This window comes from Parus major, chromosome 4, assembly GCF_001522545.3.
Source record: "Parus major isolate Abel chromosome 4, Parus_major1.1, whole genome shotgun sequence".
Classification (NCBI taxonomy): domain Eukaryota; kingdom Metazoa; phylum Chordata; class Aves; order Passeriformes; family Paridae; genus Parus; species Parus major.
Window position 1 is genome coordinate 7,389,154 of NC_031771.1, and position 19,858 is coordinate 7,409,011.

Below are 19,858 nucleotides of genomic sequence, written 5' to 3' on the forward strand. Positions count from 1 at the left end.
GATTTACACCATCAGTTTTCTATACATTGCAAGACAAAGGCCTTTAAACAATAATATTGTAAATAATATTATTTCCTCTAACATAAAACGGTGGCCTCTCATAATAAGTGTCCCACAGCTGTTGGATTAATATATGTAAGGATTTTTAATTTATGTTTAAATTATATAGTCCAGGATGATCTGTGCATTTTTTCTATCTATCTATCTATCTAGTCTTGGACTATAGTCAAGACTAGGTGAAAAATATTGCTTGTGTGGAAACTCTGAATGGCCTCCTTCTACGGCCATCATCATGCAGGCATTTTCCCTCTTTAATATCTACTACCCCTCAATGCTATTTCCTTTAGGTAACCGTTTCTGGCTCACATTACACTCAAAAATATTCCCTCCACAGTCTGTCATCTACTAGGATTCATTTTAAATGAGGTAGTCACTATCCTTATCTAATGAATGGTATAGTTCTTTGGCCAGTACAGTTTGAAAATTAGGAGGATTTATAGTTCAGCTGTCTGAACATAATACAAGATTTTTGACAGTGAAATAAGCATTTGAAATTCAAATTTTATAAATGGGTTCTTTAAAACTATTTGATGTTAAATCACACTGAAAAAGAACTTTATTACACAAGTGGCTGTAAGACTTTTGAATGCTGTCTTTATTTATACCACACCAATGCAACAGAAATTATCATTACTTACTGAAGAAATAAGCTCTGTTCTTTCTAGTTGGATTATATTTAAATCCTAAAAAATTTTTGCAAAAGATGGAGCTGAAAGCAAAGGTCAGTGAAAGATTTAGTCCTGAAATAGGTGAAATGTGGTTCGTGGAATGTTTTTTTATATTGACTGCATGTCAGCTCTGTATTAGATGTGAGCATGACAATAACTGATGAAACATCTAATTTCCCTTCTTGTATAAAAACAGATATTGCTGTTTGACCCATGCAAGAGTGGTGTTATTAAAAAACGTGGGTGTTTCTCATACAGCCTCATTCAAGGCATTTCAAGGCAAGTGCCTGTGTTGGTTGATTAGCCTTCCTAGAACACTCCAAAATTGTTTGGAGAAAGAGATTTCTATCACCTAGAGGGCAATTCAGAAGAAGGATTCACAGGGAACAGAATTACTCTCCTAATGAGTCCTCTCACCCTGCTGATGCACAGAATACCAACAGCATCCAACTTCCTAATTTATTGTATAAACAGAAAAAAAGAATGACATCAGGGGTAAAAAACAAATCAGGATAAGCGTATAAGTCTGTAGTATGACACATGCAAAATAAGGGCACTTAAGGCCAAAATTAGAAACCTGAAAATGCCTACTTATGTGGTACCAATTTCTAGGCTTCCTCAGAGTGTGCCAGGAGTCTGGTGATACATCACTAGTCATGTCTGGAACTGCCTGAGAAGTGGTAGTGCTGGAGAGGCAGTGCACATTGTGCCTCAATGTAATCCACCTACAAAAACTAGATGTTCTCTCTAGTATAAGACAAATTGTTTTATTTTCCTCTATTTCCATGTCAAGACCATTATGAATGATTTTAGTGGTTAAAAAGCCCATTCTCATTTAAAAGTTTTTAAAACAGGCATAGAAAAAATTTAAGCATGTTTAAAATTACCACTGTGATTACAATAGATGCTGCACAGTAACAGAAAGATAAAACTGTAGTTCTCACCTGAAGCAATTGTATAATAAGATACAAAGCCTGGTTTAGTTCAGAACAGCAGAAGTTTAATCAGACTCAAGGAACTGATGAATTGGCAATGTCAGTGCCATATTTATTCCATCACTGCAGCACAGGATTGAAGTTTCTAGTGGAATGAAATAAAAAAAGATCATGGTACTAATTATTGTCACTTTTTTCTTAATTCTTAAGAAATATTAAAAAAAGGAAAAGCCAAGGAATAGTGTTAGCAAAGTCAAGACAAATTGAATTTATCATTGACAAAGGAAGAGGTAGGTTGTTACTGATGTCTTATCATTTCTTTTATTTAATAATATACACTACTTAAGGAAGCCAGACAAGTCTGAATGAGTGTTTAGAGATGTCCTGTAAGAAGATGTGTATACAACAGTGCTGTTGAATGACTGGCCAATAATCAGAGCCTACATTAATTCCAGAAAGTACACACAAATGATATTCCTTGGCTTCATTTTCAAAGCTGCATTTGGAAATTTATGCACATTAATCCTGTAACAATAACAAGATTTGTGTTGCCAGCACAAGCATAGCTTTGAAAATGTGACCATAAGGGTCCAATGCAACAGTCAAAGTAATCCCTGGCCTTTTACCCTCTGAGAGAAAAGAACAATTTTGCAAAAATTTTTGTCACTAAACTAAAAATATATTCTATACCCTGGGAAATCCTCACATGAACATTTTCTTTGTGGCTGGAGGGATGTAAAATCATTAGGAAAATGGAAGAGAAAGAACAGTTATTGAAGGAGCCCAAGTCTGTTTCTTAACCTGTCTGAAAACCCCCTGTTTCCCCACACTTCTACAAAAGTGTTATTCTAGAATGGTTTGGTTTGTAAGGGACCTTCAATGTTCATCTGGTCCAGCAGCAGGGACATCTTAACTAGATCAGGTTGCTCAGAGCTCCATCCAACCTGACCTTCAATATCTCCAGGGATGGGGCATCCACCACCTCTCTGGGAAGCCTGTGCCATTGTTTCATCATGATCATTGTGAAAAATTTCTTCCTTAGATCTAGTCTGAATCTACCCTCTTTTAGTGCAAAATCATTAATTAATCCTTGAGCTATTGCAACAGATCCTACTAAGTAGGCTGTGACCCCAGAGAAGAGAAGTGAACGCTGTGTGATTTAAACTGATGCAGATTTAAAATTATAAAAGTAAATATGCTAGTTTACTCTCCTGTTGCCCAACAGGGCAAGGTGTTGTCTGTTCTCCTTCAATTCATATTGCCAGAGAGTAGGACCTTTGGAAATTTTCAGAACTGGCATTTTCCTTTTCTCCCTAGAACATGAGCTGTGTGCAAATCGTACGTATGAATAGGAAGTTAAGTGAAATTCAGTAATTCATACAGAGAAGTAGCAAATGTTATCTGAAAAGTTTCAGCATGGGACTTTTCATTCAGAATTCCTGTAGACTTCAGAAAAATGCAAGGTGTGGGTCTTTTCCTTCGGTGAAAATTAATCCCCTGTGTTAAATATCTTTTGGACTGAATGGATGTTCATGGCTTTTTGTCTCATACTGAAAGCTGTCGATTTTGGAGGATATTGGTTTCCAGTCGTATGGTTCAGAGCAGGGTTATTGGTTGTTGTTATTATTTGTGACACCTATTTTAAGGAAGGACATATTTAATATCTCTCCAGGATAGCAGTATCTAAAGATTGCAGACACAAATATCACTGTTGTTGCAAGTGTGAATAAAACTGCAATAATGTTTTTATTGCAGATTAATAAAGCACAAAGTCTTAGCATTGTTAAAAAAGAAAATGGCCTAATAATCAAATATAACAAAGGATATTAAATATACAATATCCAGATACCTCTAAGTTAAAAGAAGGGAGAGAGAATTTCCAAGACAGAAGGATTTTATGGAAAAAGAAACAATGTTATGCACTAATGAGGTTTTGGAAAATGGGGATAAGGATTTTTTGGAGGCAATGGCCAAGAGGTGGCAGCACACCCTGCACTGCTGAGTGTCTGGAGCCCTCAGAGCTATACAGTGCTCATTCCCAAGGGCTCAGCAGCCACTTTACTTCAAATACACCCAATAAGATGATGTCCTTAGGAAATAAATCCTTTTGTGGCTACAATTGGATTTTTAGAATTACACAAGACCACATTAAATTAAATATTTTAATATGTCTGAGAAATACTCATTTGATGCTCAGGCATTCTGGGCTGCTGGTTCTTGCTGTAGTCTCACATGGCATGTTGCTGTACCACAAAAGTCAGACATATATGCTTGTGGTTTAATGTCATCAGTCTGGATCCATAACAAGATCTAACCAGATTAAGACTTGCTTTATCCTTCTGGTTAACAAAATCCCAGGATACAGCTCATGTAAAATCATCTTGTGTTTAGAAAAGTGTCTGCAGGGCAGCAGGTTGGTTCTTTATGCCCCAGAGGAGTGACACAGTAATGGAAGTAAACCTGCAGATGTTAAGATGGGAACAGCTGTGGTTCTTTCCTGTGGCCACTATCCTCCCACGATCTTCAGACAGAGCCCAGCCGATTCTGGACCCTTTTCTCATGCTTGAAGACAACATCTGAAGGTTGCTTGCTATTAGCAGTGGGTGGTTTCAGCATATGGTGAGACATGGTTACCGTTCAGCTCTAAATGTACACGATACAGTTGCTGCTTTCTGCCGTGCCAGGATTGTATCTGTGGCACTCGATTTTGCTGTGCTCTGTCACAGCCTGCTCAGTCTGGCTCTGAGCATAACTGTACCCCTATTGCCTTCTTCCTGTTCCTTTGGCCTCCTCACAGGGCTGGGTCCACCTTACCCCTGTGGTTTTCTTTCTGTAATGGAAATATTCACCCTCCCTGCCCTGTGGCCAGGAGTAGTGCTGCTTTTCCCAAGGAGAGGCCAGGAAGAGCACTGAGCCACCACACGTTTGGTGGGGGTGGAGGTTTGTGTGTCCTAGAAGGCAGTTTGGGTGATAAGGAATTCAGTGACGGGCAGCGTGGCAGGGAGAGGAACTTCTCCATCTGAGGAAATCCTCTGTAGAGATCTTAGCCCAAAAAGGACATTCTTAGCTGTGTCTCCTTATCGATTGCTATCGGGGTTACAAAGGACACCAGTGATATTCTCTGCTGCTACTGCTTATTGTAGTGCAGATTATTGCTTTCATTGCCAAGAAGATGGGCTTATCTTACTGAGAACTGCAGTTCTTTTTACTTATACCTTTTATACCCAGGGAAGAAATAAAAAAAGTGACAAGAGTTCCTCTGAAAAATTGTTAAATTTAGCTGTTTGGGCTAAATATTGCAGCCATCAGTAACTGAGCTATTTATTATCTTCAGCCAGAGAAAGGCTTTGTTCTTGTTCTGATGTTGAACTGGTTTAGTGACTTGCAGTGCTGAAAGGTTCAACTCACTTTCCCCTTTCTCACCACCACATATTCCAGTTTCCTTCCTTGTTGCTGATTGTGTCTGTTTGATCTTACTATAACCTAGTTTCACTCACTAAACCAGAGAAAATAAATCCAGCAAAAAACCTGACTTGTTCTCTGTGATTTGGAGGGAGCTGAAGCACCTCTCATGAGGCTCACACCAGTGCTGTAAGTAGTATAAAGGAGAAGGGAGCGAATGAAGGAAGCAAGACAGCCCCTCCAGGTAGCAGAATGATGTTATATTGGCTCAGAAAAGAAAAAGAAGAGTCATTAGTAAAGTTGATTTTGCAAGAATAGGTAACTAATGAGCACAAAGGTATGCCACCAGTGAAGTAACTAAACTCCGTGCTCTCTGAAAATACGTGTGAGCTAAATGTGCAGGCCTGCCAGACATTGGTTTCCTCCAAGAAAGCCAGCTTAGATAATTTGTCTCCTTCCCTCAGTGGCTTGTTTCCATGTATCCTGTGTTTAAATTGCCTGTCTCCTCAGGTCTGCCAATACAGTATCATTTAGAAAATGATAAATGGATGACTGAAATGACCTGGCTTAAAGGTCTGTTCTGTGGCTGGGCATGAAAGGCAGGAAAGAAGAGCAGGTTCTTAACCTTTGGGTGGTATTATGTTCTCATATTGACTCAAGCCAAACCAAGCACCTTCACCTTCCTGTGCATCTTAAAATGTTTCACTGATGAAATAGAACCAGGTACATTAATGGCTGTACTAAACCTGAAGGCCTATAATGCTATTTTCCCATCTGTTTTCCTTTTTTCCATGTGTTGTGCATTAACATGGTGTTTTGGTGATAGTTATCATACAGATAACTAATGATAACTATGTATGATAACTAATATGATATTTGCAGCACTATGAAGTGTTCTGAACTCTGGTACTAGTGTTCTCAGGCAGCAGCCATCCTCTTCTTACAAAAAGTACCTGCTCCAGTGTCAATTTGCAGGGGTATGCCTGCAGCCTAAATACAGAGAGGCAGCAGTTGTCACCAGCCATTATTTTTGACCTGACAGTATGACAGGATCTCTTTAATTTCTGGCTCTCTACTATGGAAAATCCCAGAAATTTGTAATCTCTTAACTATATTTATTGAGGTGTCAAGGAAAAATATTTTTATGATCAGCACAGACCCAAGGTAGTTAAACATCTGAGTGACTCTCTGAGGTAGATTGAGGTGATGTAAATGAAGAAATTGTTTGCTGATCAGCCACAGCCGATTCCCTTGTTCTTGGCTTCTCCTAATGCTTGAGATAATTCTTAACTCATAGGAACTTTCCTTTTTGTATCCTTCCTTCCTGCCTGCCTGCCTGCCTTGGCTTCTTTTGGTGCTGCTATAGCATGAACATGTTAAAATTTTGTGTTTATCATTTTACATGAAGTGCCAAACACATTCCACTGGATAAGACATATTTTTAGTTTTTCTTATGTCATTTAAACATAAAATTCCTCCCTGAATTCCCACTATGAGAAAGGGAGATCGGTCACGTTTCCTAAGTCTTAAAGAGCCTAAAAGTGGGATTCTTAAACCGATTGTTGAACACCAGTAGGAATGAATCCTTCTGCTAGTCAAACAAAAATTAAACAAATTAAAAATATGAAGAAATATTGCTTCTACTCAGCTGTCATAACTGTCAGTGTTTGATTACTGCATGTTAGATTCTGTAAGAATTTGATGCTGATATACCTTTAAAATTAGGTATTTTTAAAGACTTTTAGAAATTATTATAACTAAAATAAGCTTAGCTTCATCAATGACACATTAAGAACACATTTGAATATATTATTTCTATCTTAATGCTCTGTTTTGAAGTGTTACAGCTATGCCATTTTCTTAAGTCTTCCACTCTCTGACTATCAACAGTGAGCAGTCAGGACAATTATAAAACATTTAAAAAACCATGGAGAATGCAAAGTAAAATCTATATTGAGAGCAGTGATTAATACTGATGATGGCCCCAGTTTGATCCTCTTGTACATGACAGTGTAAAATTTGCAATATTTTCCTGAACAAACTGACAGAACTGCTCATCTGCTCTCCTGAATTAGTTTAAGGAAGTATTTTAAAAGGTCTACTGTGATATTATAGGCCATTTTTTTATGGTAGAGTTTTCCCTTGCCTGTGTTTGGAGGCACATAGATAGTTGGGAAATCACTCTGTGATGATTCTTCTGAATTATGTGTAGCCCAAATTGGATGCAGAGCTGATGAAATGTACAGGATGTGTTAGCAGTCCTGCTTCGAGCCATTCTTATAAGTAAATAATATTAATCCCTTCAGAGCAATGTACTACCAAATTATTAAAGCTGGTTCCTGAGGAAACTTAGGCTATGGTGCTTAATAAAAATGTCATATTCCATGAATTATTAGTTCCTCCCACACTACTGAGAATAGTTTTGAGCTTTTCTACTCTATCCAAGAGTTTGTATCTTGTTAGGAAAATGAAGCCACAGTACTATCCAGACGTTAGCTGTTACTTCAGATGTGCTGTGACAGCACAGCTTGTAGGAAACCCTTGGGAATATGAAGGGGATTTCTGAATGCCTCAGGTGAAAGGGGATTCTATGTTAGAGTCCAAAGCAAGTTAACTCTAGAATCTGAGTTTTCATACCTGATTTTATAGTTCAGCTTAAAAGCACAACTATGTTATAATACAATGTTAATAATTTCTCTAAGAAGTCTCATATCTGTGTTATCACATTACCTCCACGTGGTTATCGAAACAAAACGAAACAAAAAGAACAAGGCTAGCTGCTCAGTTGGCAAAAACCTGCTTCAACTGAGATTAGTGAACTATCCCAATTTGTATACATGGAGAAACTAGCTTACAGGTGTTAACAACCAGTACAATGAAATTAATGTAATCACATAAATTTTCCATGGTGATTTTCTGGTTTTCTGTGTAGCTAATATGGGAAGTGCAAAGATATTAATTAAATTATATTTGTAGATAAACATAAACCATTTTTAGGTGAAAATTAAACGTGTTATTCAAAGGTAATTAAGAGAGAGTAAATATGCAAATTCAGTGAAATGCTTCAGACAGATTATTTTTACAGATTTCCATTTTAATTGTGCTTTCTGCAATAATTACCAAATTGTTTATGCAGGTCATTTTTATGTGTAATTGCTCAGCAATTCCTCTTAGGAAGTTTTGCTTTCATTAATGCATACACTTTGAGTCACTAAATCTTGACATTCTCCTTACAGATTAACATTTCATTACTTTTAATTGAAAAGTGACAATTTTTCTGATATTTTCTATCTAGAATTTTAACACATACGCTTTTCTCATGAAACATCTTCTACATCATTAATATTTTACAGTAGTCAGAAGAAATTAGAATAGAGCTTGACAGGACAATGTTTCATGTATCTGTCATAGTTAAGGGAAAATACTTATCTATGTGTGTGTCTATCTGTCTACTTATGTAAGCATAATCCACATATAGAAAAGTACAAAAAATCTTCTCAGATAAAGTGCTTATCAGTGATATGCTGAAATAAAAAGCATGCTCAGTAAGCAAAAATATCTAGGCCTGTACTCACACACTGAGGTACTCACCTAAATGTAAGCACATCAATAAGTTTATTCCACTGTGCAAAACTCATATTTGATTTTAAGCATGTTTTTCAGGGCTTTGGGGGATTAGAGCTTTGGCATTGTGTATTCCCAAGGAAATCTCACCATTGAAGTTCATCCTGACTTTGAGAAACACTGCAGATATACTCTCAGATACAGTGTCAGAATCTGTCTGCTTGCCCTGTGTGTAAGCCTTGTAAGTCATGAGAATGAAACAGGTCTTATTCCAAACATTAAGGGCATCATTTTGCCACTGGTATAAGTAGTTTAAATTTACAGGTGTCATGGCTTATTTCAATAAAATGCCAGATATCAATTTCCAAGGGATACATACAATTTAATATACTTCTTCATCACAGCTAATTTTACCACACTTTTACAACTCTTGGTGTTGTCTCTATTACCAACAAATATAAATCAGCTTAAAACAGAATTAGTTTTCTTACCATGCCCACAAATAAATACATCTCAATCACTGATTGGAGGTACAGAGTCCACTGCTGATGGCCTTGATCTCTAGAGTAAGGCTTCCATGTTCTACATAAATCTCAGAGCACCCAGAAAAGAGCACTGAATTTAGAACTTGCTTGTGTGGAAATCTTGCTGTCTCTGCCATATGGTTTGTGAGACAACCATGGATGGGTTTTGTGAGCGCTTCCCCTGTTTTCTCCCTTCACTCTTGAGGTGTTACTGTGTTTGTGGTTATTTGCATCTAAGTGTCAACGTTTTCAGGTCAGATACTTGTAATTCTGCATTGCTGGGGTTAATTTGCTCATAACACAGTAGTCTTCCTCCCTTATGTTTGCACAAACTTCAATAGAATTAGCATGTCTATAATTCTGTTTATTGTGAAGCACCTAAAACTGAAGATCTCTCTTTGTGGCTTTTCAGACACCTAACTGGTAAATTAGACAGGATTTTTTAAACATTCAGGAAAAGCTTTTTACATTAAAATGTCTTCAATTTTTCTTTTACAGTCTGAACTCTGCAATGCTTAGTTAATTGTAAGCCTGCTACTTTCACTGTCAGATAATAGCTGTCAACATCTTTAATGGACTGCCTGAAACGATTGGTGTTTAAGACACATTGGTAGTTTTCAGCATAAAATTAAATTTTATTTGATTCTAAGAGCAGAACCTGACTTTCCTGAATTATGCCAAGGAGAAAGAATCTGCTATTTGTTTTGTAACCCACATAAAAGGCTTATGATTAAGAAGATAAATGTCCATTCCCACAAATTTGTGCAAAACCGTTTCTAAGTTTTATGAGAGATTTTTCTCTCAGGTAGCTACTTAAGATTATATTGAAGTTATCCACAATCTCAACTAAATATATTGAGCTCCTGTAACTGGTAGATAGGAAATATTATAGTAATAATTAAAAAAAGAACCTAGAGGAAAATAATTTCTCTGCTCCTAAAAGACCAATAATGCATCCTTCCTGACAATGTGTTCAATAAGGTGTAAAATCTTAGTAGAAATAGATTTTCTTAAACGATGGAACAGCTAATTTTCTGATCCTTTTGGTTGTGTTTTTTGTATTAATCATAACTTTCAGAATTGGATGTTCTACACTGAGATTCCTTTCTTGGTGACTAACCTAATTCTTGTGTTAGCCCAGAATAGTACAACTAACCATATCAACTTCAGAGACAGGGTAAAACATTGGTACTTAAGAAATACAGATTCTGAAACACACAGATACACCAAAAGCCATATTTTCTTTTGGCTGAAGTGCTTAAGCACAGGATAGGCTTAGATTTATCACTTAGATTTACAGGTAGCAGACAACAGTATGTTGCTTTGTGAAAAATATTCACTATAAGATCATTTTGCAACAAGTGGGAGTTTGCCTGTTGAACAGTGAGAAAATGAGGAAGAAAGCATTTATTTTTTTCCTCCATCAAAATTAACCAAAAGTTAAAGTATTATTTGGGGTTAGGATAGTTCATAAACCTGCTTTGTAGGACAGGCTGTTTGGCTGAGATAATTAGGCATCGGGTTTTGGCACAAAGTGCAGTAACCTTACTGCTTACCTACTGTAATTGTAAACATTGCCAGTTCAAAAACAGCCTTTCCAAGGACAGTATTTAATATACTTTCTAGAGCTGTCAATCACTTCTTTGTAGAATGTAAGGAAAGAATTTCCTTTGATTTTATTTAGAAATCGTCCCCTTGTTAGAAATACAGGGCTTGGTAGTCGGAGGAATTTCTGAGGAAGGTAAAATGAAGGCCTTACAATTACTGAGAATTTATCTATATAATTATTTAAAAATAAATTGCTACATTAAGAAATATATAATCCCTTATGAGAAGGAAAATGGTGAATCAGTCCTGAGGACTGACAAGTTCTAAAGAAGTAATGTCAGTCAATTTGTGATGGGGTGACTGACAGCTGCTCTGTGATCAGGATGGGCATGGAACTTTCAGTGTTTCAAATACTGAGTACTCTGTCTTTCAACCATCTCCCTTATCCACCCTTTAACCATCCATTTCACTTGCAAAGGGATTAATCAATCCAAACTGCTTAAAATTTTCTTAGCAACTTTATTGAAGCTCTATTTAGGTTGACCTCTTGACGATGGTTATGTTGAGCTATGTTGTTCAATTTCGAACATTAATCAGCATCAGGGAGTGCTCTTAAAGCCCATGTGCATCATATTTCTGAAGGTCTCTCACCTTTTATAACAAAATTACTGATCTGCTTTAATTCAAATTGTTCCTTAAAGCACAGTTTCAGCAAATATTGGAATGATGTCTTAAGTTTAAGCTTTTACTAGTACATCCCATTTACTGTCGTTGTAACAGTAATAAAAAAATCCCCAAACAATCCTGTAATGTACATAAATGCTACATTTTTTCTATTCCTTTTCTTTTGTACAGTGCTGAACCATTAACTATCTTCAACAGGAAAACAAAATACTGTTTTCTACCAGTCCAAACATCCTTCTATCCATCATCTATGCATCTATCCTTTTGTTGTTTATGTATCACATTTTTACTCTAGTTTTCTTTGGATTTGTATTAAAATTCTAAGCTTTCACAGGTTTTCATTGCAGTTCAACACTTTGGGTTTGCATATGAAAACCTGATTATAAATAATACTCAATGTAATGCAGAGCAGTATAGTTCTATACAAGTATATGAATTTCCAATTTAAAGCCATGAGAAATTTTATTACTTAATATCTGACATGATGAGAATGAGTTTAAAATCACAAATAAATCCTCATAATTCAAATATTTATCAGGTAAGAAATCCAGATAAACTCTGATAAGATTTTGTATTCTTACAGCTATAAAATGTAGTCCGAAGGTGAAAGAGGAATGCTTATGTCCTCAGGAAATAGTTTCCCTTGGAGCATTAATTTTCCCCTCTGTGGAAAACAAATGGCTAGAAAACACACTGTTGTTTTGCCCTTTGCATTGTGTCATGGATGAAGAAGCTCTGCGATTTCTTCAAGGTCTTAGCTTTAACTGCTGGTTGGTAGCATCAGAGATTGGTTCCTGCTGTTGTCTGCCATTAGAGGATATTGTACTTTTGGAGGTCTGATCCATTACTGGGATTTGTAGGATCCACAAAATCTTCATATATTTCTCTTCAGTGCAATGTGAATGAGCTTTCATTTTGCTTTTTCCATTGTCACAGGTACAATTTGCACTGATTTCCTACATTGAGAATGTAGTTTTAGGTATTTGTGTAAATTATCTATTATCCACTGAATTTTAATGGGCTACATACCCATGAGATTATGAATTTATGCCAGTTTATGACAAAATTAAATTATTGATAGGAATGCTATTTACTGACAATGACAAGCATAGTATGAAATAATTCTGCTAATATTATCTACTATTATCTGATATCTGGAGTTAAAAACATTTTCTGATTTTCACAGCAAGAACCTTACAAATGACAACTTGTTTTTATTTCTTCCAAGATTATAAGAACTTCCATGACAAAAAGCATTGCAGATAACAAACTTGATGTCCTGAAGTATTTTCTTTTGTTGTCAGAAGCAATAGGAGTTTTCCCATTTAAAGTAAAATTACTTTAGTAATTCCCTATTACTAAAGTACCTTACTAGGGATTTAGAGTGACCATTCTTTAGGAATATTTGGGAATGTTCCAGTTTCTATTGCACTTCTGTCCCTGGTGTATGTGACACACGTGATTTGTGTCAGCAAATACACTGGTATCTATTGCAAATAATTTTTAGAGGATATAACCAAGCAAGTAGTTAACTTTGTCCATAGCAGGAAATCTTCACAGCAATTAACCTTAGAATGTTGTAGTCAGTCTGGATTGAAATAAATTTAAATGCCATTTTTTCTCAACCACCCTTTGTTTATAGTTTATTCAACCAGTTTTATTGAGCTCACTGGGGTGTGAAATGAAACGTGAGCCCTCACAGAATTAACTAGGTGTATTAGTTTCTGTTATCTGGAGCAACACATAATGCAATAGGAGACCCTGATAGCAGAAGAGTTTCCATAAGAATATCATAGTGCAAGTATAGGTACAGAAGCACAGCACTGGATCATATCCTCAAACCCCTTATTTCAACCCAGAAAGAGCTTGAGTACCTCATGACCATGCTCTCCATGAGGACTGGATCAAAGTTTACAATGGATATTTTGATTTGCTGGATTTGCAGGGTCTCAAAAGCTCATGCTCCATGAGCAAGCTCGTAACCCAGCTCAAACCTTCCACCAGGGGGAACAGATGCCTTTCCCACTTTCTCTGCTGGGCCTCTATCCCACGCTTTGGAGAACTTGTCCCCTTCCAATCTAATTAGTGTAGTGGCTGGCTTTGCTCAATGTTTTCTAGAGGATAGGCTTTGTCTTCCATTGTTTTTTCAGAGTCCCTGATCTACTCAATTGGATCTCCAAGGGATGGGTTACAGAGGTAAGAGTCTTCCCTAAACAAGTTAAAAGTCAGTGTAGGACAGTTTATTGCAAAATGTTGTCATGTGAGGTCTTTTTTTTTTTTTATTTCTTCAGGTGATGGTAAATTATTTTACATGTGAAAGTAAAATTGCTCTTGGTAAGCAAGGAACATGTTACATGGTTGGGCTCTTTAGAAAGGAGGGCTAAACTAGTATTTATACCTAGCTGTTCCTGTGCTTCTTGCTAGATCTCAGTATAGCTACACTGAGGATGAAATGTAGGCAAAATAAACAAAATTCTTTTCCAAAAGATTTAATTTGTGGGTTGTTCTTTAATGGCTTGAATCCATAGAAGATATTAAGTAGATTTTGATGCTAGTAACACAAGCTTTATAAAGCTGTTCAGAAGTCCCTACTGAAGGAAGTTTCAATTTTGCATATAAATGTACAACTATTTTATTGTAATATTTCTCTTATGCATGGAACATATTCTTCCTAAATTTAAAATACTTTTATTTAATATTTCTCTTAATTTTCAACTAAATTAGCAAGTTTTATTATTAAAAAAATATTTAAGAATATAGTCACTTTCATTTTCTTTTCAAATGACTTTGATATTGAGGAATTTTCAAAATTCCTTTGTAGTTAAAATTAAAAAACTTAAATAATTGCATTTAAATGATTTTAGAGATTACTGGCTATTCTATCCTACTATTTTTCATATGTACAAATAGCTTCTTCAATGATACTGAGTATTGATCAAGCTGCATGAGCCCTGCAAAAAAACTGGCCTCCCTGGGCATCTCTTTGCTGTTTCTTCTCATGGGTTTCTACAAGTTTTCCTCTAAAAATTGTCACTATATAGTCTACTCAAAAAGCAGCACAGTTGATATTGTAACAGCAAGCTACTTATCCGGCAGCAGTAAGAGAGGCTGAAATCCAAAGCAGGGTTAATGTTACAGAGTTTCAAATCATTTCATAAGAATATATTCATTGATACTTGGCTTGTATGTTATTTGTAACAAGAGTATTGTACGCAATCTGACAGAGTACAAATCTTCTGGACTCCGATTTTGGCATAATTTCATTCTGAGTTGTGTTTTCTAACATAACAGCTACTAAAACTGCATGTGCTGTTTAGTTGAGTGACAAGAGATGCAAGGATTGCTACCTAAAAATAAATTTTAGGGGTGTTTACAATATTCAGTGGATTGGTTTAAGTGTACATTGATTCATAAAAAGAAATTGATTGTTTTTTCTGATATGGAGTAGAAGTTCTGGTCTGTTTATAAGGTAATTTCAGAACTTCTATATGTGAATAAATTCTGGAAAATAAAGATACTTGGAGAGGTTAATATACTTGTGCTTTTCTACCTCACACAGTGAAGAATGGAGAGAATTGCATTAAACAAACTGTGATAGGTGGGACAAGTAAAGAGGCGAACCATGATGGTCCATAAAAGCCCAATGACAAAGCCTCAAGATTTGTCATGAAATTTCCATTTATGTCTTTAGCCAAGCAAACCTGCAACTGATACTGTTGAGGTGCTAATGAAATTGATCAGAAGGAGCCCTTTAAAAGTAAGTTCAGATGAAACAAAACCCCTTTTTTATTTGCAACAAGTGAATTGCATAGGACTTGGAAATAAAATATGTTTCTCTTAATTTAGAATCAGGCTTTTTCCTCTTTTAAAAAAACTTCAAGATTTCAGTTCTAACCTTCTGTGACAACTGCCTGTAATGCAATAACAGAAGGATTAACTGAGGATTTCGTCTTAACTTGCAGTGTCATTCTCCCTTATTGATTTGTAATCTAAAATATCTAATCCAGAAACTGCTGTTGATAGTATGCTTTGAGGACTCTCATCAACTCCCAGGGTTGGATTCAGATGTAGAAGAGCTTTTGTTTCCCATCTCTTATAAGGATGCAAAGTCCAGATGTGGACCCAACTATCACTAAGGTCCTGAAGGGATGATATTTTTTTCCTTAAAATTAAAATGAGAATTGGAAGTGTTGTTGCAAATCATTTGGAAATTCACATATGGAGTTGCCTAAGTGATGATTGCGTTTTACACTGTTGTCTTGTAAGAAAGATTGCTCTTGGGTTTTAGGTAAAAGAAAGTTTGGAGATATATAACTGGAAGAAAAAAAACAATGAAGGATAACTGAGAGTGCTGGTAGCATAATCACTTTGAAGTATAAGCCTGGAATGATTTATTTAAAGTGTTTCTATTAATGAAACCCTGGGAAAATCACCTTAATCTTGTAATCCAGCATTGCTTTCACTCTGTCTAGTATTTTCTCTTCTTTTAAAGACTATGTATATTTCATGTGCTAGTGATAACATAATAAGGCCACATGGAAATCCTATAAAGATTGGAGAGGAAAAAAACCTCTCATGAGAAGCAAAACAGATGCAAAGCTATAACCTTGCACCTGGAAGTCTTTCACATGGCAGTTGTGTGCGTTCCCAACCACTCCATAAGGACAGAAACAACACAAGCAGCTGATAATGTGATTGTGAGGAATGTGTTGACCATGGTGATGACAGGGTGATACATTTACCCTCAAGAGCTCAAGTGCACCTGTGAAATATTAGACTGTGCTTTTTTGCTAGATCAGTTTAGAAATATTTAGGAATAAGCTACAAGATGGAAGGAGAGGGCAGTTAAAAGAGTCTGGGAAGAGGCATTTGGGAAAAGCAGAGTGTGCTTTCAGAACAGTTTATCACAGATCTTTAGAAGCTTTTTCCAGTCTCAAGAATTGATCCAATGGAGGCAAATGTCTATCAATGCAGCTAATTAAATACACTGGAATTAGTAAACAAGGAGAGAAAATTCCTAGTTTATATTAAAAGTACAAAAATTAACATGCAATTAGTGATGTGTATTTGATAAAGTGAAAGGGAATGTTTGAGAAAGCTGATTTGATTGCACTGACTCTATTTCTAATTTATGTTTGATGTTAACACACCAAATGGTATAGAAAACATTACATGTGAGGAGAGCATCAAAACTGAAATTACTGTTGGTTTGGTATTCTCTGGGTTTCCTGAATTCTTGGAATTTTTTCTTCTGTTCTCATAAATAAATAATGTTTGTGATTATATTTAAAGAAAACTCTGTGAGTTAGCATTGCTGTTTCCAAATTATCCTTTCCCATTTTGGAGTTCTTCTGTGGGTTGAAAGAAGGAAGGTGCACTTGTGGGTTAGTATGTTACTTAGGGGTTTGGGTTTTGTTGTGGTTTTTTTGGTTTTTTTTTGGTACTCTTTAATGATGTCTTACTTAGCAAACCTTAAACTGTCTGTAAGTAAGAGATATCTGTGGATCAAGATGTTTTGAAGGGAAGATTTTTCCCAGCTAGCTGCTGATGTGTCTGGGGGATGCTGATATACATCGGTCAATTTACCTACTTCAATGTTTTGTTGAAGCTGGATGAAAATGTGTTATCTTATACAAAGGCTGATAAAAAGAATGTAATGCCATCTGTATAAAATAGGGAGTGTGCCTTATGCAGGCTTGTGAACAGATGCTAGCTGACATGATTTAGCCAAAAACTATGAAATTAATGATAAGATTTCCTGGGAAAAATATACTTCTGTGAGTATTTGAGGAAAGCAATTCTGAGCTTAAAATGTCCTCACAGTCAGTTGGATGAGGACTGATTTGGCCTGAGGAAAAGTAGATTTTTCACTGGCAACACCTGAAAGGAAAGGCAAATGCTGAATGCAGAGTTTAATGCTGAAGAAAATAGCTGTCAGGAGCTCAGAGCCCAGCTTTCTGGTGTGAGGAAAAGGATACCAGGAGGCAGAAACAGTAGGACACCTGGATGTAAAGTACATTTCTGGAGATGATAGATTAAATTTTCTAAATCTAACTGTTGGAATCAACCTTAGGAAAAGAAAAATGCCTGGAAAACAAATTAATATTTTGGCAGTCCATCCAACATTACTTTGCTAGAGAAGAGGAGGAAATCAATACTAAGTATATGTAGGAGTACATTATGCTGAGTTATGCTGACCTCATTAAATATATCACTAACAAATGGCTACAGTACAGTCAGTAGCAGGACAAAATTGGAATCCTAGTCTGCTGCAGCTTCCTTTAATGTCAAAGACATGAAGTAACTACTTCAGGACAGGGCTCAGTAAAGTTTAGCAGAGATTTTGGAGCTGGTTAGCCAGATCAGCTGCTGTCAGCTGAAGGAGGGGAAATAAACTAATTGAAATCTCAGTGCAGCAGGAGCTTAGTAAATGTCAGATTTCCCAAGCAGTCCTCATAAATGTGCTAAAACAGGTCTGGTCACACACTTCAAAAATGGAGGAGAAACTTGGTGAAAATGCTGTCTGAGACTCACTTGGCCTTGTGCTTCAGGGTATGGAATGGTCTGGAATAAAATCTCCCCTGGAATGAAAACCAAGTAGTAATCTTTGTGGTAAGGCCTCTGTGAGCTGAGGGGGAAACTCAAGTATTTGCAGGACAGTCATTCTGCAATGTCTTGAACAGTGTTATTGTGGGGAGTAAACACCTCAGACTGAGGAATTCAACAGTTCACTGTTCTGAATATAGCCTGGTAAGGTTCCTTGAGTTCCTAGGTCACACTCACTTGACAGGGTTCTCAGTTTTTCCTAACAAAAGTAAAATGTGAAAAATGTGGCAGTACGACTTTATAATGATCTAACCTGTTTGAAATGTGTGTATATGGTAATAAACAAAACATTATAAGTCTATTCTCTTTAGGAAATGAGACTGAGAATATATAATTTCTTGGTGTTTCTTCCTCCCCTAATAACTTATGAAGCCATTCTTTCATTGAGTTATTTCATTTCTTTCACTCAATTTCAACTGAAGCTGATGATGGAGATCAGTCTTTAAGCTACTTGATTTCTATGAGCTTCCTGAAAATACAATCCATCTCTCCTTGCCAGTTATCTCTCATTAGGAGAGTGAGTGTCAGCTCAGCCCTTATCTGTTACCAGATAATCTGTAGGTGGCAGCAATGGTATGAATTGCCCTGATTGCTTCTGTCAGTTCAGTGCTTTTGTGGGCATGGGAGAATCCAGTGTGAGAGCTAAAGCTGTAGGAAGTCAATCTTTCCTAATTCTGCTGTTCATATTTCAAATCGGTTTCACTTCAGGCACTAGTAAGATGAAGCCATAAAGGTGATTAATATTTTGTAATGAAGCTATTGGCACCTAATAAGATATTCACTTCTGTAGATTCCTTACTAAAAATATTTAAGAACTTGAAGGTAAATGTGACATTCCATTTTGACTACATGCATTTGGATGCTAGGTCCTTTGTCTAAATGAATTAATTAGTATTGATTGATCAATTGCCTTCCAAAGAGATAATCAAGGAGTAATCTTGTAAAAGATAAATGGACTACTTAGTATGACTCAAAATGTCAAAGGGCCACATCTTGGTGTGAGAGTGGAGAACAGCCTTGTGGTTACATCGGGACTGTAAAAATGAGAAAGGCAAGAGGGACTCATTCCAAAAAGGAAGTGAGTTTTTTCCTAGATCTCTAAATCAGAGGAGCCTGCAGCTGGCTGATCCAGCAGCTTGGCTTTAACAGACAGTGCAGAAGGGAGAGACTGTGCAGATAGGGAAGAGAATTAGGCCCATTTTGGTATTGTGCAACAAGAAGAGATAAGGTCACTTGAGCTAAAGCTTATAATTGATTCCTGATGTTGGTTTTTAAAAAGAAAATGTTGTAAAATGTTTTTGGCAAATGTTGGAATTAACTATATGGATAATTCCTAATAATGATTACGGATCAGCTTTGAAAAGGGTATTGCAAACTTTAATGCATTTGAGTATTTCATAATGGTCAGCTAAAAGTTCATGATATTAAGATACAAACACCATTTGGAAAACATGCTGCTTCATATTATACTAGCAGTATTAAAAATCCCCTAGATCTGAGTACCAGCTGTGTGTTTATTCCATTTATTTTCTGGGTTATCTTAATTTCCATTTGAAGTACCAGATACAAAAGATGGTATCTTTAAGCATTGGATTCCAGATCTTCAAAGACTTTCTTTTTAAATGTCACAATTTCTACTGCTATAAATAGTGATAAACATTCTTAATGTCTCATTTATGGACTTACTTAAACTTCAGACAGTAATTATGGTTATGTTCAAACATACAGAAGACAGTGGAAAGGATGCTTTGTGAAACATCAGTATTCTTGGTTCTCTTTAAAGTACTCCTCCAGTCCCTGGAGTTCCATGGTAGCATTTTCTAAAAGAGTGTTTCTAACAGTGCTCTGAAACCTACTGGGCTTGGTG

The 19,858-nt window shown here is 36.3% G+C and overlaps 1 protein-coding gene across 3 annotated transcripts in view; it reads left to right on the top strand.

Moving 5' to 3' along the window:
- JADE1 (jade family PHD finger 1) overlaps nucleotides 1-19,858 on the top strand; it is a 114,878-nt gene that overhangs the window by 746 nt on the left and 94,274 nt on the right. Inside the window, exon 1 of one of the 3 annotated variants that reach the window (XM_033513937.1) lies at nucleotides 13,554-13,581. The exons of the other annotated variants lie outside the window; for them this stretch is intronic. Within the exon in view, the coding sequence (XP_033369828.1) occupies nucleotides 13,569-13,581 (13 nt within the window). The 5' untranslated portion in view covers nucleotides 13,554-13,568. Of the gene's footprint in view, nucleotides 1-13,553; nucleotides 13,582-19,858 lie in introns of those variants that run through there. 3 annotated transcript variants of the gene reach the window in all.